The sequence below is a fragment of the Chaetodon trifascialis genome, chromosome 11 (genome assembly GCF_039877785.1).
Source record: "Chaetodon trifascialis isolate fChaTrf1 chromosome 11, fChaTrf1.hap1, whole genome shotgun sequence".
NCBI classification, from domain to species: Eukaryota; Metazoa; Chordata; class Actinopteri; order Chaetodontiformes; family Chaetodontidae; genus Chaetodon; species Chaetodon trifascialis.
Window position 1 is genome coordinate 14,425,414 of NC_092066.1, and position 27,083 is coordinate 14,452,496.

The 27,083-nt window shown below is 42.2% G+C and overlaps 3 protein-coding genes across 4 annotated transcripts; all 3 read left to right on the top strand.

Moving 5' to 3' along the window:
* Positions 1 to 368: 368 nt before the first annotated feature.
* mterf4 (mitochondrial transcription termination factor 4) lies at positions 369 to 2,918 on the top strand. 2 transcript variants are annotated; one of them, XM_070974658.1, is made up of 4 exons: positions 369 to 414; positions 751 to 1,189; positions 1,307 to 1,491; positions 2,420 to 2,918. In XM_070974658.1, exons 1-4 carry the CDS (start codon positions 388 to 390, stop codon positions 2,810 to 2,812), a joined length of 1,044 nt encoding a protein of 347 aa, XP_070830759.1. In that variant the 5' UTR covers positions 369 to 387; the 3' UTR covers positions 2,813 to 2,918. The 2 variants fall into 2 exon arrangements, with proteins under 2 accessions (XP_070830759.1, XP_070830760.1); XM_070974659.1 differs by having other exon boundaries at positions 393 to 414; positions 795 to 1,189.
* A 298-nt stretch (positions 2,919 to 3,216) lies between these two features.
* LOC139339373 (probable G-protein coupled receptor 148) lies at positions 3,217 to 5,173 on the top strand. The gene is made up of 2 exons (XM_070974958.1): positions 3,217 to 3,296; positions 3,980 to 5,173. The coding sequence occupies exons 1-2, from the start codon at positions 3,258 to 3,260 to the stop codon at positions 5,024 to 5,026; spliced, it is 1,086 nt and encodes a 361-aa protein (XP_070831059.1). The 5' UTR covers positions 3,217 to 3,257; the 3' UTR covers positions 5,027 to 5,173.
* Positions 5,174 to 7,902: 2,729 nt separating this feature from the next.
* Positions 7,903 to 26,628, top strand: klhl24a (kelch-like family member 24a). Its single transcript, XM_070974553.1, has 8 exons — positions 7,903 to 8,169; positions 9,593 to 9,711; positions 9,817 to 10,661; positions 12,539 to 12,723; positions 16,363 to 16,481; positions 21,829 to 22,017; positions 23,849 to 24,037; positions 24,154 to 26,628. Exons 2-8 carry the CDS (start codon positions 9,637 to 9,639, stop codon positions 24,352 to 24,354), a joined length of 1,803 nt encoding a protein of 600 aa, XP_070830654.1. The 5' UTR covers positions 7,903 to 8,169; positions 9,593 to 9,636; the 3' UTR covers positions 24,355 to 26,628.
* The last annotated feature ends 455 nt before the right edge of the window (positions 26,629 to 27,083 follow it).

Here is a 27,083-nt window from a genome sequence, read left to right on the forward strand (position 1 = left end):
ATCAGTTTTGACTTAAAAGAGCAACGAGATGCAGAGTTCTCTTTTGTTGAATAAAACATTCAAATACAACAACACAACCCATCTCAGTCTGTTCATTCACTCTTGTCACTTAGCTCACAAATCACAATGTGCATCAACACATCTGTCAGGCCTACAGCAATCTGGTTTTTAGGCCAACTTTGAAAACACATTGACATATAAACGTCCCTTTCCTCTTCGATAGAAACCCTCATTTTCCGTCGAATAAAAGAATAAGATAGATTTTTTTGCACTGCTGTTGTTTGCCTTCCCCTGCATTCACATTTCGTCAAGCAGAACATAGCGGAACCTTTGTCCTCTACGCGGCGTTGAAGCGGAAACACGGAATTATATGTGCGACGGACAAGCATGGGTACCCGAGTTGCTGCACGCCAGGTGATTCAGAATGCAACAAAACATGACAATTTTAACATTCCTTCAACTCAATTTAAAATTAATAGTTAGTATGACGTTTAATTTGATGAACCAAATACCTCGAACATGTCGTAGAAACAGCTTAGAGCCATACAGCCCACAAACTTCCGCTCTAACCTTCATGTTTGCTAACTTAGGCTAATATCGCAGCTTGTTTATTAGCATATCTTCTGCTAATCTGTAACAATTCATAATAACCATCGTCCTGTTCTGACTGCTCACGATAACTCAACAACAGGAATTAAACCTGGGACATAACTGCTGTCAGTTTTTATAAGCGTGTGATTTTTCCCTCAGGTTCTTCGGTGGGCTGTAACAAACGCGACCTCCTCTCTATTCAGTCCTCTTCGGTTTGGGAGATGCCACCTCCAGCCTCTATGCATCGGGTGCCGATCAGTGTGTTCTTCTACAAGCCAGAGCACCATGCAGTCAGCACATCACAGCCATGAACTCAGTCGTCTGTCCGGGAAGCCTGACACGGGGCTGTCCGTGTGCTCTTTGGTGGAAATGGGATTTACAGACGCCCAGGCTGAGCAGATCTATGAGGACGTATCCAAAATCAGAGGAGGAAGCGCTGCCAAACATGCTCTGTCAATTCTCACAGCTCTGTTTGTCTTGGGCCTGAATCCTTCCAGTGTGCTGAAACTGCTGAACAAGTGTCCTGAACTTTACACTGTCAAGGAATCGCAGATTCAGCAGCGTATAGGCAACCTGCGGAAACTAGGTTTAGGTGAAGGTGAGATCATATTTGTACAGCACCGTTGATCCTAACACTGTTGATGCATTAGTTTTTTTGGAAGTACTTGCTCAGTATGATTATCTAATCATTGTTTTCCCTTACGTCCCCCTTTAGGCAGTCTTCAGAGAGTGGTGGCCCATTACCCCCAGATCCTGACTGTGCCTGTGAAGACAATAAAAAATGCAGTGCTGTTCCTCCGGGAGAAGTGCCTGTTTACTGTGCAGCAGGTCACAGACATCCTCAGAGATAGTCCGGCCATAGTGGTGGAAAACATGGGTCAGCTGGAGTACAAGTTTCAGGTCAGCATGTAAACCAAACAGGAGAGAAATGAGACTGGAAAGACTGAGTTACAGACTTACTAATGAGATAGAAAGAAAATTGAAATTAGGCAGTTAATAGTATGTCTTTGATCTGTTACTTTTTTTTTCTTCTTACTATTTTCAGACTAGATTATTGACCACTAACTCAAAATCAAATTGGAAATGATCATTCGTTGCAGGCCTTGTTGAAATACATGGAAGTTAATTACAGCTGAATTAATTTTCCGCTTGGAGACAGGCAGCTGTTTCCATGGTCCACTGCAGATTTATTGGCTTCCTTAAAACCTGATCAAACATCATATTAAATGTCACTATAGTTGTAATAGACTGTGCCCTTGCAGAGAGGTTCCTGTTCACTCAGGCTGTGCCCAGCTCAAACTACAGACTGATTGCATACAGACAATTCAGACAAATGTCTTCTAGGATAAAATAGTGAAGTGATGACATTTTCTATCCAAAAGGTCCAACGTCAACTTCACTGTGACATCATAATGTTCTGCAAAAACACTTTTCAGGCCATTATTCAGCACCGCAACTTCAATACTGAATTGGTGACATTTACCTTTGGTGCCCACCTTACACTGTGGTGATTGTATAGATCTGCTGTGATTGGTTCACAAGAAATCAACAATTGGAATTGGCACGCTGCTGTAGTACTCCCTCTAGTGGCCATTGTTGAACTCTGCATCTCTTGGTTCACCAGCCTGTGAATGAGTCACAGTGATGTTATTTAGTGGTGTATGACTTTGAAATGACATTTCAGGTTTTGTGTTACTTTTAATATATATCGAGCTATTTATAGTATCTTTTTGGTGTTATTTGGGGTTATCTTTTAGTCATTTTTACCAGCCCAAGCTGATCATTGTCTGTTGTTTGTAACAGCATGCATTAACGCATCCCTCCACAGTACGTCTACTTCCGAATGGGTGTCAAACAGGCAGAGATGGTGAAGTCCAGGTTGTTCCGTTTCACTCTGGACGAGGTGCGCCAGCGACACTGTTTTCTGGAGCGCAGAGGCCTGTATCAGACCCCAGACAAGAAAGGACAGACGAGCATCATTAACCCCAAACTGGACAGCATCCTTAACGTCGACCAGGAAACCTTCCTCACAGAAGTTGCACTGGCGTCAGAGGAGGAGTATGATGTATTTAAGAGACTGGTGGCAAGAGAATGGCAGGAAGAGGAGCAGGGCAGCATTGAAGCTGATAGTGATGAGGATGATGAGGATGCGGAAGAGGAGGATGAAGCAGATGAGGAGACTGGAGGAAAAAGTGGATACAAGAAGAGGAGGACGAAATGACAGTGACAGAGTGACTGAGAGAACTAATTTAAAGATGAAATTACATGATGAGAGAAAATGACATATGTGATGGTAACCAATAAAAAGTTTCCTTTTAACTGTTGAACTGAGGGTCGTCATTCGGTGCGACAGACAATTCTCATCTCAAAGCGCACGGAAATGTGATGTTGTGGTTATTTTTATGTAGCTAATCAATTTAATCCTGATGCTTTTCAAATGAGTTCTTACAAGCAAATCTTGGGTAGAAAACGAAAAAGGGACAGCATAGGGAGCAGCTAAGTGGATGAACGCTCCACCCCGTTACTGTGTGACGGCCAAGTGCCTGTAGCTTTCACTGTCCCTGTATTATCTGTGTGAGTCAACAAAGAGTGCATCAGATAAGGCCAGTGGATGAGACGAGTTGTACAAAACACCCATTGACTTACAGAAGCCTCAAGTCTAATGGATGTTCCACACAGAGAGGTTTTTCTATTCTGGACATCAGGTAAGAAAATGTACCTTTGGTCAATCAATAAATTGTTAGTTGGAGTGTTAGCACATAGATTGAACTGAAACAAAGCATTTTGTTGCGGCGTCACAGCTTAATTATCATGTTTGTGTGACTCCCTGTGACGCTAAGTTTTATCTGGTAAATACTGATGCTGCACTCAAAAGTGAAGGCAGATATTGAAACTTTCAAAATGATTGTTTCCTACAAATTGCGACTAAAGTAAGTGGTAAAGCTGTTATGTAATGTTTTCTATTCTTACATTGAGTTAATTATTTACAACTTCATTTGCATTTGTTTTTATTTGCAACGCCCAAATTTTCAAGTCCATTTCTATATGGCCTTCATATTTGAATGATCTGGGCTATTTTAGTCTGGAGCATTACAAAAGTTACATTTATGCTATTTTGATCAAGACTGAGTCAATCAAACAGTGCATGAAAAAAATATATATATTACAGGGTTGTCCTGCCTGCAATACACCAAAATGATGTGCAGCTATAGAGATATTGTTGAAAGACAAAATTAACACTCCTTCATGTTGAAACCCATGTTTGCTTATAGTAGAAAAAATGAAATTAAATGTTCTGTATATGAAACTTGTATGCATTTGCATGCTTGCATTTTGAAGGTGGTCCGCTCCGATTGTTAATGCTCATTTGTGTTGTTTTCATTCACAGGAAGCTGCCGGAGGAAGTAGTCCACACACCATAAAACACACCTCAGTCAGAGTGTCTGTGTCTCCACTGGACAAAATGGCGTCATCGGTACTAATTGCAAACCTCACACAGGACTGGGTGGACAGTCTGCGGAGGTGGCATCTCGATTTTTTTTTCATCCCTACCGCAGTCGTCACTCTGGCCACCCTGCTAATCGACGCCGTTCTCGTGACGTGCATTTTTCTGTCCCGTGCCTTGCGTCAGGAGACACGTTACCTGCTGGTGGCCAACACCCTGACAGCAGACATGCTCTTCCTCATCCTAAACCTGGCTATGCTGATCTGTAACACTGTGAGAATTCACATCCCGTGGTTGGCTTGTGAGCTGATCACAGCTGTCACTGTCACCGCCTGCTGCAGCGCCATCCTCACTGTCACCCTCATGGTGGTGGACACCTACGCCGCAGTTCGCTGGCCTCTCCGTTACCATGACATTCTCCCGCCCGCCCGCACCCACTGCATACTGGTTGGGGTGTGGGTGCTGGTGGCCCTCTACCCTTTCACCCTGCTGATCATAATGGAGGTGGAGAGGGGAAACACCAATGAAAAGTTGGCTGTTTGTCTGGTCCTCATCTCCCTTGGCTTCGTTCAGCTCAAGCACGTGATGGGGATCCACATCTACTTCTTCGTAGCAGCAGTCATCTGTGCTTTGCTCATTTTTTACTGCTACATTCGGCTCTACATGGTAACAAGGAGCCAGGGCATCTGGCAGAGCCGCTACTCCAGGGCCCGGGTCACGCTGCTGGCTCACGGGGTTCTGCTGCTGCTCTACTTCACCCCTAGCTTTGTCTTCGCCCTGGAGCTCTTCCTGTTCCACAGGAAGGACATAAGTCAAGACTTTCGTGTGTGGATCAGCACAATCAATACGTGTGTGTTCATGCTGCTGCCCAGGGCGTTCGCTCCATACCTGTATGGGCTGAGGTACCGGGAGATCTCTGTCACTCTGATGCAGCTGCTGCACCAGCACAGGACATTCAGCCAGATCACAGTTTCAGAGAGACACTCCTGAACTGTCTATTTTTCATATTTATTACATTTCTCCAATGGAAATACTTGTGATTTATTTCATTTCCTCAGTCGTTCTCCACCAAATGAAAGTGAAGCTACAAGGGCGGCAGCCAGCATTTTAGAAATACTGAGGTCATGCGTCCCCAGGGCAGCCCCACCACTTTTTTTTTTTCACTAACCACCAAAAAGAGTCTATTTTTTCACATTTTATTTCTTCATTTAAAATGTTTTTGCTTGTTGTCTAATTCAGTTTTTTGTTGTTTTTTTTTAGCTTACAGCAGTCATATTTAGGAATAATGACTCTGAAAGACCATGTGTAATTTATGTGCAAGTACAGAGCATAAACTCCTCTTCAGTTCATTAAATCCCCCAAATTCTCAGAGACAATGCTAGACAGGTCTTCTGTGTTCTCACTGGCTGCTGCCCTGTGTTTGCTTCACTTGTTCTTTGTGTGAGTTTAAAGCACTTAATTGTCTTACTAAGCTTGCATGTTTTGTAGATAATTGCTACTTTGTAGATTTCTTTTCGAGGTCATAAGAGCCCTTTTTACCCTGTGTGGTTCATAATGAGAATATGCTGAATTCCATTGCTTTCCCATCTACATCTCAATGTTGAGGCATCATCAATCCCACATTTTTTACAATAAACTGTACAACCCAAATATGTATTTTATCATCATTATGTAATCTAAAAGCCGTGTTAAAACTCGACACTCAGTTTTATGACCATAGCTACAAAGCACTTAACTCCACTTACCCTGAAAGCCATGTTTGTCTAAAGCTAGATGTCCAAGGAGATCATTAACAAATGACTTAGTGGCTTTGAAATTTAAGGCACTGGAGGAGAGAAAAACAGAACCTACCCTTTAATAAGAAGGTGTGGTGGATAGTGATGAGTCATGATGAGACATCCTGGCTGCAGGGACTTCTTTCTGTCTCTGCTGTGTGCCATCTGTAACTGGTACAACAACTCAACAGCAGAGGGACACGTTGTCTATCCGTTGAGCTGCGTCACTGCTATCCCCTGCAGCAAATGTAGGTGTGCTTGCTTGGTATCAGTAAGCCACTGGGCCTTTGTCCCTTCGCACATGCTCTAAACATGAGCTCCAGGTGCTCACTTTCTACATCTGCAGGTGGATCAGATCGGCACACATATCACATTTGTTATTTCTTGCCATTTTTGGATCAGTTTCCATGGTGCTTTAATTGCACTCCTGTAATGATTTCTGATCCATTTCTGTACTGATTGACTTACCTGTTTTCCATGAACATATTTGCTCTTGGCAGTGATGCTTATCCTGCTAATCTTCCTGATGGTGCTCTCTGATTACATGGTTTTGTTCTGGTGAACTCGTACATCAGGTGCCAGGAGGTCAAAAAAAAAAAAGAAAAACTTCCTTGTGCGGTACACTGACTTGTTCCAAGTCTGAGCCCATTCTGTGCATTTCCTGAAGTTGGTCATTGAGTTGCTGTTGTGTTGTCATGTGTCTCAACTTGCGGATGTTTGTTCGTGTATATTAGTCGTTAGCTTGCCCTTTCACTGTACCTGTGTGACTTCAAGGATATAGACCTGTGACTGACTGACAATGTGTGTACATCAGGTAAGAAAATGTACCTTTGGTCAACACAGTAGTGGCACACAGAAGGAGAAAGACAGCATTGTGTGTGCATGTGGACAGACAAGAGACAAAAGAAAAGAATGTCAGCGGAGGACATGATCTGACTGTCAGTAGGAACAGCCCTTCATCAGCTTCACAGAGGGATATTAGAGCAGAGCTTCAGTGATTAAACCCTTCATTACAAAGACAAATGCACATTTGAGAAGTGGTGCAAAAACCACTGGCACTGGTCTACAGAGATGTGTAAAATAGTGATATGTTTAGAGGAGTCACCCTTCACCATATTGTCAAGTGGGAGAGTGCATGTGTAGCATACAACAAGAGAACAGTACAGGGATGATTATCTTTACTGAAACACCTCTCCTGATAGGAGTGGTGCCCTCCAGGATGACAATACCTCTATCCATATGGCCCAAGGGGTCACTGCTTTCATGAGTATAAATGAGTCACCTGATCTCAACCTAAATGAACACCTATGATAGATAGATAGATAGATAGATAGATAGATAGATAGATAGATAGATAGATAGATAGATAGATAGATAGATAGATAGATAGATAGATAGATAGATAGATATTGCAAGTATGTATACACAAGTATGGTGTGTGAAGGGAGGGCACAATTCTCCCCAGTACTACGCATTTGGTTGAAAACATTGTAGAGAGGTTCATTGATAACACCGTGGAAGCATTCGTGGAACTCCACGTGAAGTTCTCAGAAATATTTTGCAACTGAGTGAAGAAGTTGTGACATCCTTTGTCCCGACTAAGCGCCTCCTTCCTCCTCACCTGAAAAAAAGCGGAGCATGCTGCGTTTCATCCTGTTTTCACGTGTCCATTATATCACGTTACAACTATATTATGTTCGACACATATGCCTTCTGTGTTTGCCATTGTGCGAGCTAAATATATCAACTATGTACATGAGGCCGACATTTTCCTCATTTCGTAAGTGTATAATTACGTTTCTCTGCCCCATTGACGGTTAACACTGGCTTGCTTACAATCGTCTACACGCTGAAACAAGTAATGTCATAAAACTGCTGTTGTTCTCTTTGTATTGCTCAACCTGCTGTCTCGTCTCGTTATGAACTTTTTTTCCACTAAAAGTTGAGTTTGTTTGCAAACAAAGGACAGCCACGTGGAGAACTACAGGCGCCTGGGAAGTGTCGTCTCTCATCGAGCAAAAAGTAAAGGACCGCACGTTCATTTGAACTCAATTACCCGTGATGCACCGGAAGCAGCAGCTGAGTGGGCGCAGTGGGCTGTTTTTTTTTTCTCTGACAAGTATATATTGGTTTTGTGTTTACTGTTAGCTAGTTAGAGCTCTTTGTTTTTGTCATCACCTGAAAATCAAAATGTCCCCGCTATGTAACATCTTACATCGTTTGCCATAACTATTCGAGGGCGGATATTGTAAAATACACTGAGAAACTTTTTTTGGATACACATTAATTTTCTCCTTATTTTTTTCTCCCTCCACTTGCAACTGAAGAGGAAACTTGATCTGGAGCCCTCTGCACAAGGTAAACAACTTTTAGCTAGCTATAACGAATGATGTTGTTCACGTTTATGAGGTCTTAGTTGAATTATTTCTTACTTTCCGTTTGAATTTGTGACAATATGTTGAGCAAAGCAACGGCAAGAACTGTTGTTTTAGGTATGTTGTCATGGGCTAACGGTCGGCACGAGGCAAGTCTCTTTTGTCCGATAACCTGAGACACGCACTGTTTAGCTATAGCGTCATATACATACATAAATTTAGCTTGATTTTAAATAGCACTTAAGTAATGAAGGAGAAAATATGTATTTCCACACTTAAATGTTTTTTTAGAAATGAATAAAATAAGAAATTATGTGTGTATACTTTTATTATATGCCTCTGTCGATTTCATTGTTACTTTTTTTCACCTGGATAACAGCAAAAAATAACATAACACTCAATAAAAACACTCTTATTTCGTGTTATGTTATTCGTTGTATTTTATATTATTGTCATTTATTCCTCCTCGGTCGATATTAGTCACTAAGTTAGACCTTGAGGCGTCAGACACCTCTGGATAAACCTGTCCTCTTGTCTATATGACTTCAAGGAGGTGCTGCTGACTGCAAGTAACGCACGTGAATAGGTTGAGTCTGTAGAGCAAGTTTAAAAATAGTCTGAGATAAATGACCTCACAGGAGCAAAGACCAGACCTGCTGCCAACAGATGCAGTATGGCCAAAGATAAGAGTGTGTATGAGTCTCCTATAGAGTCTATAATGTTTTAAGTAAATATCTTCAAGAATATTAGCTGTCCTAGGTACACACACAGTCTTTGTGCATGTGAACAAAGCAGAATACACGGAGCACTTTGGTTGTTGCCTGTAAGTGCTTTTACCCATAGAGACTTCAGCCTTAACTAAAATCTAACATGACTCAAGGTCATCAATAGCACTGACTTTGGATTTGTTCACCGATTACGTCCTGTAGCATCCCTGCCCCCACTCTCTTTCAAAACAAACCTGACTGACATGTAGGTCGGCCTACCAGCCGTTGCTCAACCTTTCTCCCGCCTGTTTCTCTTTGTCATCTTCAGTCTCACGCAGTTAATTGTGCTGCAGGGCACAACTGTTTCGCAGTAGCAATAAGCTGGAGGAACTGTTTCGAGATTTGTGTGCAGCTCACATTTCATTCCTTGAAACTACTTTTTTTACACGGTGAGCTAAGACATTTTAACACTCCCCCACGGGCTTCAGAAAACTGTTTGTGGGAGTCACATGTTTTCAGACACATGTTCTGTGGTGACTGGTCTCAATTTGTACAACAGTGATCCAGTTAGGTTGCTATTTATGAATTAATGACTTTTTCTTACCTATCCCCTTTACTACATCTGATAGGATGCCATGACATCGGTGTATATTATAATCAAATGTTCTTGTAAGAGTACCATACTGCATCCATCCTCAGGTTCTTAAAAACTTTAGAGAAGGTCTACGTTGAAGGTGGCCGCCATGGTGTTGATTCTTGGCAGAAGGATGAACAGAGAAGACTCTGGGATCAGAGACTCACCAGCTGTCAAACGCAAGGTGCTGTTAACAACCAAACATTTTCTGTTTTCTATCCAACATCTTTCATGTCAAACAATTTGTTTTAATTTTTACAAATCTTCATACATGTTGTTGTCCCCTAAGGTGTTTGAGGTTGACTCCAAAACTTTAGCCTGCCAGGATGTGTTGGATTTCTGTTCTGGCTCATCCCACTCAGAGGGCATCCTGCAGGTCTTCAATGAGTTTCGCGACTGTCGCCTGTTCACTGATGTTGTGATCAGCGTGCAGGGCCGCGAGTTCCCCTGCCATCGCGCTGTGCTCTCTGCCTGCTCTTCCTATTTCAGAGCCATGTTCTGCAATGATCACAGGGAGAGCCGCGAGATGTTGGTTGAGATCAATGGCATCCTGGCTGAGGCGATGGACTCCTTCCTCGCCTATGTTTACACCGGCCGCGCCAAGATCACCACAGAGAATGTCCAGTTTCTCTTTGAGACCTCCAGCCTCTTCCAGATCTCCACACTGCGTGATGCCTGTGCAAAGTTCCTGGAGGACCAGCTGGACCCATGCAACTGCCTGGGCATCCAGCGCTTCGCAGATGCCCATTCCCTGAAGCAGCTCGCCAGCCGCTGCCGCAGCTACGCCCTGGCCAACTTCTCAGAAGTGGCTCAGCATGAGGAGTTCCTCGACTTACGCAGGGAAGAGTTGGAAGAGTACATTGGCAGTGATGAGCTGGCCATTGGTAAGGAAGAGGTGGTGTTTGAAGCGGTGATGCGATGGGTGTACAACAACGTGGAGCACAGAAGGCCAATGCTGAAGGCCCTTCTGCACCATGTACGCCTGCCCCTTCTGCACCCCAACTACTTTGTTCAGACGGTGGAGGGAGATCAGCTCATCCAGAATGCTCCAGAGTGCTACCAGCTTCTCCACGAAGCCAGACGCTACCACGTGCTTGGAAATGAAATGATGTCACCCAGAACTCGGCCACGCAGGTAACTTAAATGTTGATTTATTAGCTATGAGGAAGGCCACAGATAATCTAACATAGATGTTATCTACAAAAGAAGACACAGACATTAGTCATCTGTCAGTTTATCCTGTCGCAACATTTTGGCTTGTAGAAGTAGTATGACTCGTTGGACTCATTAAATGCATATAGTGTATACCATGCTGAAGTCACATGGTTCACCAGTTCCTTTGTACCAGTGCGAAGACAGAGGCCAGAGTGAGTTAAGAAAACATGTCTTTTTAAGCAGTAAGTCCATTTGATTTTTTTATCCCACATTGTATGGCCAGAGGTTACAACTTGCACATGAACTTGATGCTCCTGGCATTGTTGTTGTTGCGTCTGTGTCTGTGTGTGTGTGTGTGTGTGTGTGTGTGTGTGTGTGTGTGTGTGTGTGTGTGTGTGTGTGTGTGTGTGTGTGTGTGTGTGTGTGTGTGTGTGTGTGTGTGTGTGTGTGTGTGTGTGCGAGTGTGTGCGTGAGAGAGAGAGAGCGAGAGAGACAGGGAGTGTTATTGTGCTGAACAGACAAACGTGTGATTGACTGAGCCATGTTTTGTAACCCTGTTTTGAAATGGAAATGATAATGAGGGAGGCAGGGCATGTTGGTGCACAGACTGGTTGGCTAGAAAAAGACGATGATGTGGTGCAAGAAACAGGCAATCATGAAGTGTTGAGTCTTGTTATCATACCAGCAGTGGAACTCACCTTGCTCATGTGTTTTGGTGTTTTGGTTGGTGTCCCCACCTGTTCACCTCACTCCTATTAACCAAATGGTGTCTTATTTCTGGTGGTTTTTAATTAATTTATTTTTTTTGTAAAGAGTGTTCAGTTGGATGTAGTGTTTGATAAAGGACAAAGGTTTGCCCTGACTGAAACCTTGTGAATGAGATACCAAACAGACCATATGGTAGCCAGCTGTGCAACCAACAACAGTGCAGCTGCCTTTGTGTTTGACCTGCTGTAAGGGTTAAAGTGCCGGTGAGTCAGTTTCTAAAGCTGTGCAATGCGTATCTCAAGTGCATTTTGTCAGTATCCAGGCAGATCTGTTAGATCAGCGAGCCAATCATGCAGTGAGTCTCTGGACTGTCGGCTTCATTTTCCCTGAGGGCCAAATCCACTTCTGCTCAAAACAGATGCCTGGTTCTCTCTTTTCTGTGCCTACAGCGGCGTTCCAATTCTCTCTGGAAGCCTTGAGAATCTAATTATCACATGCACAGGCACACACACACTAAGCCGAACCACTCCTGGGCTATATGTCTCTCAGATGTATATAAGCCTGTTAAACCACCAGAATTTCCTACCTGTGTCTGACCTACACTCTCTGACATACTGAGCAACAAACAGTGAAATGTGGGGGAAAGGGCAAAGGAACATAGGAACAAAGATAAACCTCTGGTAGACATCATGCGGCATCAGTCTTTTTTGAATGGTACAATAAGAAAAGAAGCTGTTGTTAATTTGCTTCCCAGTAGGAAATGTGGTCATATCCACGGCATGTGTTGAACAGCCAACAATCGGAAAGCTTTGTGATCATGGAAATTCAGCCCCAAGTGTGTTTTTTTTGTACCATAGATTGATACCTTCATTGTAAGCTGAACTTTACCTTGAAGATAAGCAAAGATATTCTTGTGGAAATCACCACCCTCTTCATGCCCTGGCATAAATGTCGACCTTCTGTAATTAGAAATCCCTCCAAGTTTTGGCATGTGCTTTTAGGTCTTCATTCCCTTGATGTAGGCCTACAAATATATAGCATTTTAATGAGATGTCGTGTCTGTAATTTCAACATGTTCCTGTTGCATTTGTATTTCTATGAATGTGTTCCTTCCCCTTGTCTAACCTTGCCTGCTCCCCTCTGTGCAGGTCGACTGGCTACTCTGAGGTGATTGTGGTGGTGGGGGGTTGTGAGAGAGTTGGGGGCTTCAACCTGCCCTACACTGAATGTTATGATCCAGTCACAGGAGAGTGGAGATCACTGGCCAAACTGCCTGAGTTCACCAAGTCAGAGTATGCTGTCTGCGCCCTCCGCAATGACATTTTGGTGTCAGGTAAGACGCTGCTGCATTTGCTTCAAACAGTTCAATAGCATGGTCCCATCAATGCTTGAAATGAATGCCAGCCATAAAATTCTCAATATTGATATTTTTTTCTGAAGTGTGCTGAAGCCAACATTTTGCAGCATGTTGTCCTTTGTTTGTCCTTTTCTAAAAGTTGTTGTTAGAAAGTCTAGTTTCTGTTAATAAGTGTAAGATTGTGTCATACCCAAGAAGAAAAAAACTCTAGTACACTTAAGGGACATGGTCAGTGTCTGCCCATGCATGGCTTGCCATCTGATCCCCCAGTGGAGTGGCAGGAAAGGCCATGGTAGCTGTTTGCCCTGTGTTATTTTTACAGCCTGCTGTAGTTGAAGGAAAATATGAGAGCAACATCTGGATGCACACTCCAGGCTCAGAGCTGGGAGAGGCCTTCATTGGCCAGCTCAGTCTTCTCTTCCTGTTAGCCAATCATCAGGGTCACCACCTCTTACATCGGTTCAGCAGCTTTCTAGGATCTCCTTTATGCAGCAGTCTAGCATCCCTTTTTGATTTTAGACTCCATCAATAGGTTGTGATGTGATTGGCTTCAAAGAAACCTAAATCTGAAATATTATATCTGCCATTACCTCCTGGCAAAGCTGCTGCACTTTCGGAACTTAGCATGGGCCAAATGTGTTGTAAGCCTCCTGTGGTGGAAAAAAAAAATCTAGTTTAAACAAGTCATTAGTATTACATCATTCATTATAACCGATGAGGTCTGGGTGAAGGTAGTTTCTAAAGATAAAAACATTGATGTCAACACATGCAACAAGTACAAGATGCAGTTCTGTATGGTTGTTGTATGGGCAATGAGGGCATTGAGGCTAAAAGGTTTTTTTGCAAAGTTGTTTCCAGGAATATGCATTGACAGAAGATCTAATGTGCCTGCTAGGACCACTCATGCTCAAACATGCTTGAGCATGAGCAAAGAGTGTGCAGTGTTTATGAATTTTTATGCTGTCATTGTGCCAATGCCTCACGTGTTCGCTATCAATCTGCCCTCAAGCACAGCCTGGAAAAGTCAACATACCTTCCCCCACCCCCCATCTCTCGGTCTCAGACACATTCATACACACTACTATCCTACTTTCTAACATATTATGATCGTCATTGCCCTGTTGTCTTTCTTTTCTGCCCCATATGCCTTGACACATTTATTCCCCTGTCTTATTTTTATCTTGCAGCCTCTCAATTACATTCCCACACATACCTCCATTCTGTCTGTATGTCTGTCTGCTCCTCTCCTCACTGGGAACTGGTACAAATACCTTGGAGGGCCTCCAGTTTCTAGCACAGCTGCAGTTAGCTGTGGTCTTAAATAGGACGTGGCTCAATTGAGTATACAAAACCTCTTAGGTTTTGTATGGGGACATGGACTCTGGCCACCGCTGACTTTCTCACATCTATAACATTGTAATCAGCCTCTTTGTCACATCCAGAGGGGCCATCCAAAATGCTTTGAGTTTAGGAGCATTTAAGATCACAGTCAGCATGATCTCAGTTATGGTATGATCTCACAAGATAAATTAGGTTTGGTGTAATGTGGCAAAGTGAAATAAATGTCTCTCTGCTATCCGACTCTACCGCATGGAATTAAACAAATTTGGAAAATGCCTTATCAGCTAATGAGCTGGAAACACCCGTGCTTGCGTCATACATTACAGAGGGTTGCATGTCATAGTCACATTAGCATTAACAATGTAACTATGTGTAACTGCAAGCGATGCGTAACTCACAGACAGCTGCCACACAAATCATACTGGGACCTGACAAAATCACTGCCTCAGTAAGAACAGTGATTAGTAGCAGTGGTTGTCCCCATCTGAGCGGGTGGGACTCGACCAACTGGAGTTGGACCCCCTTTGGAATGTAGTATTTTCTTTTAACCAGTTTTCTAGGTTTGCAAGGCTCTCTTTTAAGTGCGGCTCTGTCAACATGTTTCCGTCATGCAAATCTTTAAAACAGAAGCCTCAGGGGCAGCAGACTGTCTGGCTCTCTCATTACCCAGCAGATTATCGAGCAGACACATGCTGCAACTAACTTCCTTCCCTTGTCTCCTTTCATCTGTGTGCTACAGTATAATTTAACAGGGCTCAACATTAATTACCCCCCATCAGAAACAAGAAGCGTTAGACATGTATAGTCGCTGATTTATTTAATTAGATTAACTTTGGTGGAGGTGTTTTTTTTTTTTTATTGTTAGGATGAAACACATGCCTAATATGTATACCCACCTGTCTAGTCTGTCTGTCAGCTAGCCAACAACACAAAAAACTCCTCTTTGTTTGAATGTGAATAGAGAAGAGGCCTAGACACCTTTATTTACACTGGCAGGTTTTCTTTATGCCTGCATTATTGCTCCATTTAACCACCCACATGTATTCTGTTCAAAGAAAACACCCAGCAGCAAATTGCAGATGTTACCGCAATGAATTATACTGGACTGAGACATTTTTGATTTTAGTTTCAGGACGTGATCATGTTGCTCTTATCTGAAAGGCACCACGTTTTAAAGGGAGAGGTGTGGTTTGTGGGTACCTCTACTAATTTTCATAATCTGTATTTTACACTGTGTGATCAATTTCAGTCCTTACTGGTACACGCACTACAGCCATGCTCCAAGATATGCTTCTTCTGAACTTATCATTGGATAAAAGTCAGCAGATAATGGCTGCTGCATCTAATAGCAGCCCAGTGGTCACAAATTTCACCTAGTTTTTCAAATGACTTCTTTAACTTCAATTTGGCACTGATTTCTTCTGGTCTTGATTGGTTAACCTACATTTCATCAGGTCTTTGCCTGTCCTCCTTGTTGAAAAGTTTGCTTCTGCTACCCATTATATTTTTAAAAATCCATTTGGTTCTTCTCTTAGTCTGTGGAGAATCAACAGACAGGCGTGCACGTGTGTGTGCGTGCATGCATGTGTTATGCTTCTTGGTCACGCTGTAGCCTAGTCGGGTGACTCTTATTATTCTCTTCAACTTCTTACAGTGCATGTTTGCCCAGAGACAGCAGATAAGACCCTCAGTCATTCTGTAGTAGCTCTGTTCGCTGCAAAAGCTCCTGATTATGGTGTGTTTGCTTCAGAGACCTTTTAAAAAACTGATGGTTATTCAACACCTGTGCATACATAATGAAATGTGATACTGCCTGTGTGTGTGTGTGTGTGTGTGTGTGTGTGTGTGTGTGTGTGTGTGTGTGTGTGTGTGTGTGTGTGTGCGTGTGCGAGGTGCGTGTGTTATGTGTGTGCACACGCGCCTGCACGTGTGTGTTTATGCGTGTGTGGCAACCTTTTATTTGCTCGAGGCTCATTTCAAAGATAAGACAGTTACAACTCTGCCCCAGTTAGGAGACAAAACATTAAGAAATAGTCACAAAATGTGAAAACACTTTTAAATAAACACACTCTCTGAAGCTGGCGGTTCACTTAGTGCAGCTCAGGTTTATTGTTTTACTTCACCTTTCTGTCATTCAGCTGGATTAAAAATGATAACAATCTGACCTAGTTCTAAATTAACTTTTTGCCTGTCATTCATTCAAACTGAAAATAGTCTTAAGTATCATTCAGATATTAACAGTCGTCTGGCACGTTTGTCCCTTTTTGGTTTTAGGTGGTCGTATCAACAGCAGGGACGTGTGGATGTACAACTCCCAGCTCAACCTGTGGATCAGAGTGGCTTCTCTGAACAAAGGCCGCTGGAGACATAAGATGGGTGTCCTGCTTGGCAAGGTAAGGAGGAAGCCTCAAGCCAGATTTATGCATCTCCATCAGGGTGCTTGGTTACCCCACAGTGGATGCCTGTGATGGCTGATTTACAGTTTGGTGTCAGATTTCACTCAAAAGCAACACTAGATAGCTGTGTCGTACATAATGTTTTTCCCTTACTATATGACAAGGAGCAACTATGAAGCCATTATCACAGTGAGCAAAAGGTTTGCAGTAAAATTGGTTTTATCACAAAATATTTTGAGTATTTCCTTAAAAATATTATAATATAATATTCTGTAGTCATTCAGGTGGTCAGGTATCTCATAGCCATTCACTGCCTGCACACATAGTTACAAGAGGTGCACGTCAGCTACATGTATGCCTCTGTTGCCACACCGTGGCCCCTGAGCATACAAGCACAAGTCCAGCGCATAGACTTTCAATAAAGCAGCAGTTTGTTTTCTCAGGAAAATGTGTTGTGTGCTTACAGAACAAATGAGTCATCCTCTTAATTATGTGTTATTAACTTACCTGAGGTAAACGCAAGTGGGTGGACTTTTACAAAATTAGGAAATTCTGTGGAATCACCTGCTGGAAAGATAATCAGATGTTTCGTTTCAGGCATACATCTCATCCCACTGCTACATGTGCTCTCTTACTTGCGGGCTTGGAGGAATTTCAAACACAAACTTTGCATACTTGGTGACAATTTACATTAAAGACAGAATGAGTAGGATCTTTGTAAAAAAAATCCCTCTAGAGATGTGTGGCGTTGCCTGTATCTGCAGAGACCCTGCCCTCTGCCTCTGTTTTCTTATTTTGTAACAACCATGTGCCTTAGAGGAGCCATTCTGGCTTTCTGCCTTTTCTGCCATCAGTGATCTTCCATGTTAGTCTATGAAGGCACCTTGTGAAAAGAAGCAAAATGATATTATTTTTGTGTGTGACGTATCCGTTTGTAGCCCAAGGGTTTGTGAACAACTGGTGCCAACTCATCTCACACATCCCGGATACACAGGAGCAGTTTCAACAGAGAAAAAGAAGCTTGTCTTTATTTAACATCAGCATATAAGAAAGTATCTCAGCTACTCGAACATCTCAGCTGCTTCACCCATTACCTACCCCACACATAGAAATAGTCCCCTATACATATACTGTATGCCAGATTAAAGCCAGAGATCTGACACCAGTTTGGTTATGAAATTTGAGTGGACTTAATGTCTCCACGTGAGCTGATCATTAATCCTCGATCACTGCTTCTACTTTAGAGCTGTTACTATTTACAGTCTCTAGTATGAGGCTAGGTGGACATTCTTGGTCGAGGGCAGTGAGAGTTTAATGGACGTGTGCCAGCACTTCACACTTCCAAGTTAAGGACTAGCTTAGCCGACTTGCCCATATCATGTTTCACGTGTCTCTGCTCAATCACATAAGCCTGGAGTGGCCATACATGGCTGTGAGAACCCTTGATAAGCTTGTAAACATACACTGGGTTTGCAGACGTAAGCATAATTTAGCACACTTACTCTGTTAATATATACACTACAAGGCTACTTATATAGATGTAATACAAAACAAATGTTGACCACTTGTAGGACAAAGGCATGTGTACCTCATGAAAAGTTCCTGAAGTGTAATTGTCTGTTAGTGGAGTGGAAGAAGTACAGCCATTGATTGTCTTGGTTGAATCAGGCAGAGCATAAACTGAGGTGACTCAGGCTATCACAATACTCACAAACAATCGTGTGTGCATTCACCATCGTGTATACAAGCGTGCACAGTTGTATACGCACATAAAGAAAGGAAGGCTTTGGGCTAAAACAGCACTTTAGAGGGGTTCTTGTCATCTGCAGTAACTGTGCAGATTTGGATGTCTGCTTGTGGGCAAACTGTATTGACTTCTCTATGACTTCCAAACAACACCCAAAATGCTTAGCCACAGAAACAACAAACACGTGTGCGTGCATTCAGACTACACACAGGTCTTCCACAACAATGAGGTAATCAGCTGGATGGTCACACTGTGGCTATAAAAGTCAGTAATTAACTCCAAAGTGAGTCATGTATCAAGGTACTGTATGGTCAAAACAAGATAGACTGACATGGCTGCCTTTTAACTTGACTCTAATTCACTAAAGGAAGTTGAAACTGACTGATCTGCTGCTGACTCACATTATGACTCACTATTTTAATATCATTTAAGACGGCATTGTCAAAGTTTTTGTCAGTCATACCATTAATATGTACTGTAAGTCCAAGTACTGCAGCTTAAGAGTTAAACTGACCAAGCACCAGGGCAGTGATAAGTATGTAGTGTTACACAGAGAAACATAAACACACACTTTTTACCCTTTCTTGAAAACACATTCCTTGGAGATGTTAAATCCTAGGAGGGGCTCTTGTCTCCAGCCACTTCCTGTATCTGTCACACACATGTGGTTTTGTCTTCTCTCTTGTCCTTGGCTTTGCATGTTTTACTGGTTATTTCTTTTATTATTCTTCCTCAGAACTGTGCTGATTGCAGTGTTTATCCCATTACATTCACAAAGAGGTCAGCAAGGGCCTTTCCAATGAATGTTTTCATTCCAAGTTAATCCATTTCTGTCGTCCTATCTCAAAAAGATACAGCACCTTCCTCTTGTATCTCAGTTTAATCGTTTTTCCTCAGAATTCAGTTCCCTGTCATCCTGAGTTTTCCCTCCAATCATTTCCTCTTTCAGTCTGTAATTTCCCCTTTTGATGTTCATCATCAACGCTCCATTTGCAGGTATGGAGAAGCTAAGTGTTGTAAACAAGCCTGCATAATGAGCATGTGTGCTTGCTCACGCTGACTTCCTCGTCTTTACTCAAACAACTTGCATATCCCATTGACACATAGTGTCAATATTTGTGCACATAAAATGCATTCATTGTTTTACTATACTTGTGCAGACCTTCCATTTGCTACACCTGTTCGCTCACCCCTTAAGTCTAAACTTCTTCTTAGAGAGGTATTAGTACAAGAACACACACACTGTTCTCAGTGTCCTGCATTCTTTGATGTCTCATTGGACTGGTCTTGTTTCCATAGAGTAAAAGCAAAAATAGGTCACCAGTTGTTTTCCTCTCCCTGTTATGGCTGCACTTGGTGACGGCTGTTCTCATCTATCATAATGTTTCACTCTCTCTCTTTCTCTCTTTGTCTCTCTGTCAGTCCTTCTCTGTATCTTTCTCTCTGTTCTTGGATGTCATTTTTCCCTGAAGCTGCTCAGTCTGTGTTCTTTCGGGGTCGCTCCCTCTTACCTCTCTCGATGCTAAGAAAACAGTTAATCATGCAGCCATTGCAAGAGTTTGAACGCGGTCACAAAATAAGCTGTGAACGTACTCGTTCAGTGTTTAGCGAGCGTGTCCACAGAGAGTCATGAATCACGTTTGACTTGGTGTTTATGTGATGGCCACATACCTCAGGTCAGTACAGAGTATGTGCCACCATCATTGAGCTAACATGGAATGTGCCTATATTCATATGCTTACACTTTCACGGTGTATGGAAACCATGTGGGGTGTTTTGTCCAGTGAGGGTGAAAAGAAAAGAGCAATCCAGGGCCCCCCCCGCCCCCCACTTCCTACCGTTACCGTCTTCAAACAAGCTAGTGTCTGGATATCCTCAATAGAGCTTTAAAGGGTCAGTTCACCCAAATTGTGAAAACTTATTTACTCCTTTACCTTTAGTGTCCCTGCTGTTCTGGGTAATCCACAGCCCTTCTCAGCAGTTTTTATAGGGACTATTTTTTGGTAATGAGTAGTTCAAATGAATCGTTCACAGCAAGGTTTGGGACATTGTTTCCAAAAGGACACTTTTCTCTTAAAATGTTGTACTTTCCGTTACTTTTAGCACCATAAACAAAACTCCACTGTATTAGGAAAGAAATCTCGACACCTGGGCAAATAAAACCTGAATGGCTTCAAATTACGTGAAACTCGCCCTTCAAGACCAGTGGAAAAAGAAATCCTTTTAAAAACTCGGCAAACATGTTCACTTTGTACTTGATTCACGTTATCTCTCTATGCCAAACACACTCCTCTTATCTTGTTTCTCGTGTGTCTCTTTCACTTGTACCTACAAACAGCCAACATTTCACATTTGTTATCAGCATAAAGTACGAAAACAAACAAATTTCAGTTTGTCTACGTGCCATATTGAGTGAATTGGTGTCGCAGCTGCCCTCCACCAAATGTGGATTGACGTTGTTGTCACTGAAAACACACGAAGACAGCAGTGCTTTGGAATTACCACCTGGATGGCAGAGAATAAGATCACAAAGGTCAACTTTTCAGTTAAAAAAGGCGGTAGTGCTGTCAGTTAGACCAGGTGTTGAATGCAAATATCCATGTGGCCCTTCCACTTCTGTCTTTTTGTTCCCTGTTTTTCCCTCCACATTTCTCCGACTCTTTGTTTCTCTCTCTCTCTCTCTCTCTCTCTCTCTCTCTCTCTCTCTCTCTCTCTCTCTCTCTCTCTCTCTCACCTCTGTACTTGTTTATGCCTCAGATTTGTGGAGATACAGGAACAGCTGGAAGGTTTTCTGTTGCATAAGACCAGCCTGTTATTGAGCCGTGTTGTGCTCATAACCAGTAATGCCACTCAATTTGTACTCTTGATGTGTTCTCCTTCCAGACAGTGTTATTGAGGAAATAGAAATTTACCATACCAGTAAATCTCTACAATATTCCTGACATTTTCTTCCATTCTTCATGCCTCATCTTCACATTTTTTCCTCATGTGACCATTCTTTGCACTCCAGGGGGGTAGTACGTGTAACCGCAAGGCACATGTTAGAGTTAATACCTTATGTCAACACAAATCTCCAGCTTGTAATGCTTTAGCTTCCAGTTAAGTTTATGTTATGTTATGTTATGTATTGTTAGTGGTTCGGATTTAATTACAAAATGTGGTTACTGCCTCATAACATTATTTTGAATGTAAAGGACACGGACACGGATTAACAGATTGTGACGAGACCATAACACAGTTTCACAAATTGCTGTCCTCGCTCAAGATATCATAATGTTATTGACAGTAGAGCGGAGTCGGAAGTTGGAAGGTTTGTAAATGCACTGGTGCCCTACAGGGATCCAGGGTGGTGTTAAAAGAGCAACAAGGAAAGGGATGATGGTGCTTCTTTAGAAGCAGTACGTCATCTGTCGTCTGCACCTGATGGACTGGTTCTCTAAGTGCTGACGTAGAAACTATTGTTCATGCTCATGAACTAGTAAGCTTGAGTACAAATGTGCTTCTGTTCACATAGTGTAAATATATGTATCACACGTAAATACTACTCATAATTTCCATGACTTTCAATGTCCTATCCCTTTGTGTGTCTGCCCTCAGGTCTACGCTGTAGGTGGCTATGACGGGCAGAGCCGCCTGAGCAGCGTGGAGTGTTACGACTCTTTCTCCAATCGCTGGACAGAGGTGGCTCCCATGAAAGAGGCCGTCAGCTCTCCGGCCGTGGCCAGCTGTGCCGGCAAGCTCTTTGTCATAGGAGGAGGGCCCGACGACGACACTTGTTCAGACAAGGTGGGAAACAGATGTCTCACTCCCTCCGCAACCTCACACTTAAGCACATAGTGATGACAGCTGAGGTGTTTTTTGTCTCGGATGACTTGTTTTCTGTAATTATACCTCAAAGATACAGGGGGTGCACAAAGGCTTATTCAAAATAGACTTTTCACGGGGTTGTCTGAATAATAAATCAATTTTATGTTGGGAAGAGGGCAATGTATTTAAATTAGTGTTATAAATACCATATGCTTATAAATGACAAGCTGAAGTGTTGTGGTTGCGTTAATAATAATTTTAAAAAGCATGACCTGTGTATGTTTTGAAACAGAACAGTTTCCTTCAACAAAAATGTAAAATATCTTTCTGGTCGTTCTTATCTGAAGCACACAGTGTGTGAAAGGTCAGACTCTGCATGATTGTATTTTTTAGATGAATGATGAAGCATTATTGGGGCACTTTTGTACTGGCAACTGAAGAAAAAGAAGTCAGTTAAGAATAAAAAGTTACAGTCCAGAAAAGGAAACTGCATCTCTTCCTGTTAAACTTCATCAGTTGGTAGTTCATCTGATGTGATAACGCTCATGTCCTGATCAGGTTAATCCTGATTACGCTAGTTTTACTGCTTAATTATATCCTGTTCACTATCTCTATGGAATTTTTTTAATATGTAGTATTACTGGTTCCATTTAATATCAGTGAATCATTGATAGAGACGCATTTACTTAATAAGATGAGAGTGACGTTCTGTGACATGTTGCTGATAGAAATAGGATGGTACAGGTGGAAAAAAAAGCAGGATAACGCCCACTGCCAACCTCTTGAGTTTGCCTTTAATAATGGCCACTGATAATAGAATGTTTCATTTTATTTCATCATGGTATGATATGATGATGTTGAGTCTCTGTAATTTAAAGACTATAGTCCAGAGTTGTGTTTTGGCACTGTATAAATCCAACTGAACTGAATTGAAATTGAATCTGTTTTTGCTGAGAAGCATGCATGGCACCAAAAAAAATAGGCGACACACCAAATATGTAGACGACGTGTTGCTACAGCTGTGCTGCTCACATTGGCTCTGTGGCTGCTCTAACCTGTTCACAGCCGCTGAAATGAAAAGCAAGACGTTTTGAGATGCACGCGCTGCTCAGGTAGGCATGAGTCAGAGTTGTCACTGGCTAAGGTGGAATAGGTTCATTATGTTTTGACTGACACCTGGAATGCTGGTAGTAAACAAAAAGATGGGGTCATTCGCAGGAATCCAAACTTCAGAAGAAGCAATTCTTTTCTACCATGGAATAGCTGATATGTTTGTGTGTGTCCACAAAGACACAAAACACACATCCCCAGGCAGTCTGATAAGAGTTAACACAACAAACGATGTTTCTCTAACTGCGTGGCCAACTATTCCTACCTGATTCTGTGTGGTCTGAAAGGGCTAGAGTTCGTGCTGGCTCCAGTTCCTTTGAACTACTTATCTCTGTAATTCGCTAACAGGCTCATTCACATAGATCCCAAGGGTTCTTGTCTGCTGGAGTGAGATCTCGTGTTGTTCACGTTAGCTGTAGTCAGAGACAATGCTGTTTGGAAGGAGGCTATTTTAAAGACAAGTGGGTGAGAGAATGTTTGGATTGTACGCAAAACCCACATAAAACCAGGCTGAAGTCAGCCCACAGAGCAGTCTGTAAAACCGCAGAATACTTACATATATTTCAGTTTTTTCTATTCAACAACTATCTTTACACCACATGGTATCTATTAAAGACATATGGAGAGCATGTCTTTCTTTCTTTCTTTCTTTCTTTTACCACAATAAACACAACTAACTACATCTAACTGTTTGTCACAGGTTCAGTGCTATGATCCAGAGACAGACTCTTGGTTACTACGGGCCAACATCCCCATTGCCAAGCGCTGTATCACAGCAGTGTCCCTCAACAATCTGATCTATGTGTGCGGTGGTCTCACCAAGTCCATATTCTGCTACGACCCTGCGGAGGACTACTGGATACATGTGGTTCAAACCTTTAATAAACAGGTAACAGACAAAGTGCGGATACAGAGCAGTCATACTGCTGGACTTCAGCTGCAAGAATGCTGACTTTGTATACACTGAAGCTGCAACCTCTAATTTCTGTCTCTCCCTCCTCACAGGAGAGCTGTGGCATGTCAGTGTGCAACGGTAAGATCTTCATCCTTGGTGGCAGAGGGGAAAATGGCGAAGCAACCGACACCATCCTGTGCTACGACCCGGCAACGGGCATCATCACAGGGGTGGCAGCCATGCCGCGACCGATCTCCTATCACGGCTGTGTCACCATCCACCGCTACAATGACAAGTACCACAAGCACTGATCATAAACAAATACACAGACCACACACTCTCTCTCACAGGAGAGCACACACTAAAGAACTTAAGCTCTTCAAGTTCACCCTATGCACAGCACAAACGCAATCACACACTTCTTTAGAACGAGCACATTGTTGTTAAGCCAACAGTACCATTGAGCTTATTTATTTTCCCACAGCATCGTGTAGCAATACTCATGGTGGTGCTCTGAATATTTTGCTGTTCTGTACCATAGTACCTTGGTTCCATAGCCCTTCTGTGTAAATTCTCAATGGTCGATAATGCAGACGACTGGTCTGTAACCTGAGCTGAAGTGGAGTCAGATCAACATGGCAGACATGCCTTGCATTTGTAGTAACTGCATAAGGTTGGGAAGTGTATGACAGAATAAAAACAACAGATTATGGTTATGGATCTTATTTGGGGAAAACATGCATGATTATTAGCTGAATTACCAAAAATAAATATTGAAGAAGGCCATGGTTTATGGTTCAAAACTCCTTGATAAGTAAACACAGCTTCTAAATGACAATGAGGAAATTGTAAACTTACCTAACTGCACATCTTGTGGATGTAATGCTAGATTTAGTACTAATTTGATACCTAAATTGACTAAAACTCCACATTATTCAGTTTTTATTTCATCATGCCACTGATTACAAGCAGGTAATGAGTTTACGAGTGTACTTCCCAACACTGTGCTTTTATTACTTTGTAAAGTGGCCCCATCCTGAGGTTTGAGCTGAAATGATCACAGATTGTGCTCATGAACAAAAAGAGTGCCTTAAAGCAGCAACTGAAAGATGCCCACACAAGAATGAGCCAAGAATGATCTGCAAGCAGAAGACCTTTTTTTTTCAACTGACAGATGAGCAGCCATGTCAGATTTCTAACTTCGTACTCACTGCACTCCATGCAGATACATACATATAGTACAGAACAGAAACAAGTAGTCCTCTGTTTTTTTTCCTTAACTCTTTGGACTTGACCTTGTAGAAATGTGGTAAACAGTCATTCAGCTGCTCTCCCACAGTATCAGTCAGAAATCCAAGTTGTTCTTGGTTGTTAACTCATGGTAAAGAGAAGAGATAAAGAGCAGAGGCCTTACCAAAATATTGAATCATAGCCACTGTCAGCTCTGCTATCTTACTTCCTTTTTCCTCACATCCCTCCATATCACCTGGTTCCACTTCCCGTGTGCATTTCCCTTTTCCCCGCTTCAGCTGGGTTATCACAAGCTTTATTTTTGCTCCATTATAATTGTTATTACACTCATTACTGACTTTTTATTTTGTATTTTTTTTAAGTTATATATGTCTGTCTTTTTTTATAATTGAATGTTTATTGTACTATACCTACAGTAGCTTTAGTGTCTGTTTCATATCGATGTTAGTGCATTTGGTGTACTGGGCTTGCGGGTGGTTTTGTAGATGTGAGAAGCCTTTGTAGATCAAACTCGAAGACTGCTCTGAATACGTGGTGTGCATGTTTGGTATGTATGTATGTGTGTGACTTTTACGACTCAGTCTGGTCTTCGTGTTGGAGCCAAGGAGGTTTGTCAAAGAGTTCTAGTGTAAGCGTTGCACTACTGCTAACTTCTGTCAACAGAACTTTTCACACTGACGGTGGCACCTCTCACCTGTGTACATGTAGAGATGTTACTCGGGGTAACCATAGATACCTCCAGGTGTGTATGTGTGTATGTGTGTTTACTGGTCAGCTCAAGGTGTAGGTAGGTGTAGCAGTGCTATATCTCACACGGCGGGGGTGTTCTGAGTGATGAGGATTTTGGATGATGTGGCTCATGGTCAGTAAAAGTCACCTTTTTACTACAATAGGTGTTGATAGACTAGAGATATTGCTGTGAATATAACTTTAATGTTTTCTTTGTTTAACTTGTATTTAAATGTATCTCTATATTTCTTTTGCATATTGTGTTTTTTTTCTGTAACTGAGAGCCCCAATTGTGCACTTTGACAGAAACCTGTTAAATGTAGAATTATTTGATGATGATTTGCTTTTTTTTTCTCCTTTTTTTTTTTTACTGTATCAGTAAATGTTCTTTGCCTTCATGTGACGTATGGAAGAGAGTGTAAAAGGGCCTTTCAGCTCCTCCTGTTGGCCACTACCTGCTATGGCTCTGTTATTCTCACAAAAACAGCAAAAACTGCTATTGGAGAAGAAAGTCAAGATTGAGTAAGAGAGTTCAAGCTTTTCATCTCAGGGTGAAAAGCTGGGGATCAGTTAGCTTGTATGTGTCTTCCTGTCTTTGGGTAACTTCATAAAACACAACATCAGAACAGTAGAAACTGCTTCTGTCTGTCGGTCACAATGTCAAAAACAGGAGGGAAGTTTTCGGCTGAAAACATCCTCCAGGCGTTTTTATTAGAAGGATGAGTTCAGTGTCAAGTCTTCAACAGGAGGACAGGCTGAAAAGAAAACATCCTCAGGCACACACACACTCCTTTCAGAGTAACATACTTAGGGAACTCAGGAGGCCAACGAGAGGAGGCTGAGGGGCAAGAAGGGGGTAAAGCAAAACAAGTTGGATAAACTGAGAGAGACAGAGAATTTGAGTGTGTGCGTCTGTGATTTCACTGAGTGTTTACTCAAAATTGTGCTATGTTGATTTATTGATATACATTATTAGCTACGTAGGAGCTTTCATACATTGTTTGCTGTTTTAAGATTGTTTGTTGATTTTTCTTTTTTTTTTTTGCTTCTTACGGTGAGT

Excerpts from the sequence above, each read along its gene's own strand:
- mterf4 (XM_070974658.1), top strand. The coding sequence starts at position 388 with ATGGGTACCCGAGTTGCTGCACGCCAG. Across the intron at positions 415-750 it reads CCCGAGTTGCTGCACGCCAG|GTTCTTCGGTGGGCTGTAAC; the intron begins GTGATTCAGAAT and ends TTTTTCCCTCAG. Across the intron at positions 1,492-2,419 it reads AGCTGGAGTACAAGTTTCAG|TACGTCTACTTCCGAATGGG; the intron begins GTCAGCATGTAA and ends ATCCCTCCACAG.
- LOC139339373 (XM_070974958.1), top strand. The coding sequence starts at position 3,258 with ATGTTCCACACAGAGAGGTTTTTCTATTCTGGACATCAG. Across the intron at positions 3,297-3,979 it reads TTTTCTATTCTGGACATCAG|GAAGCTGCCGGAGGAAGTAG; the intron begins GTAAGAAAATGT and ends TTTCATTCACAG.
- klhl24a (XM_070974553.1), top strand. The coding sequence starts at position 9,637 with ATGGTGTTGATTCTTGGCAGAAGGATGAACAGAGAAGACTCTGGGATC. Across the intron at positions 22,018-23,848 it reads ACGACACTTGTTCAGACAAG|GTTCAGTGCTATGATCCAGA; the intron begins GTGGGAAACAGA and ends TGTTTGTCACAG. Across the intron at positions 24,038-24,153 it reads TTCAAACCTTTAATAAACAG|GAGAGCTGTGGCATGTCAGT; the intron begins GTAACAGACAAA and ends CCCTCCTCACAG.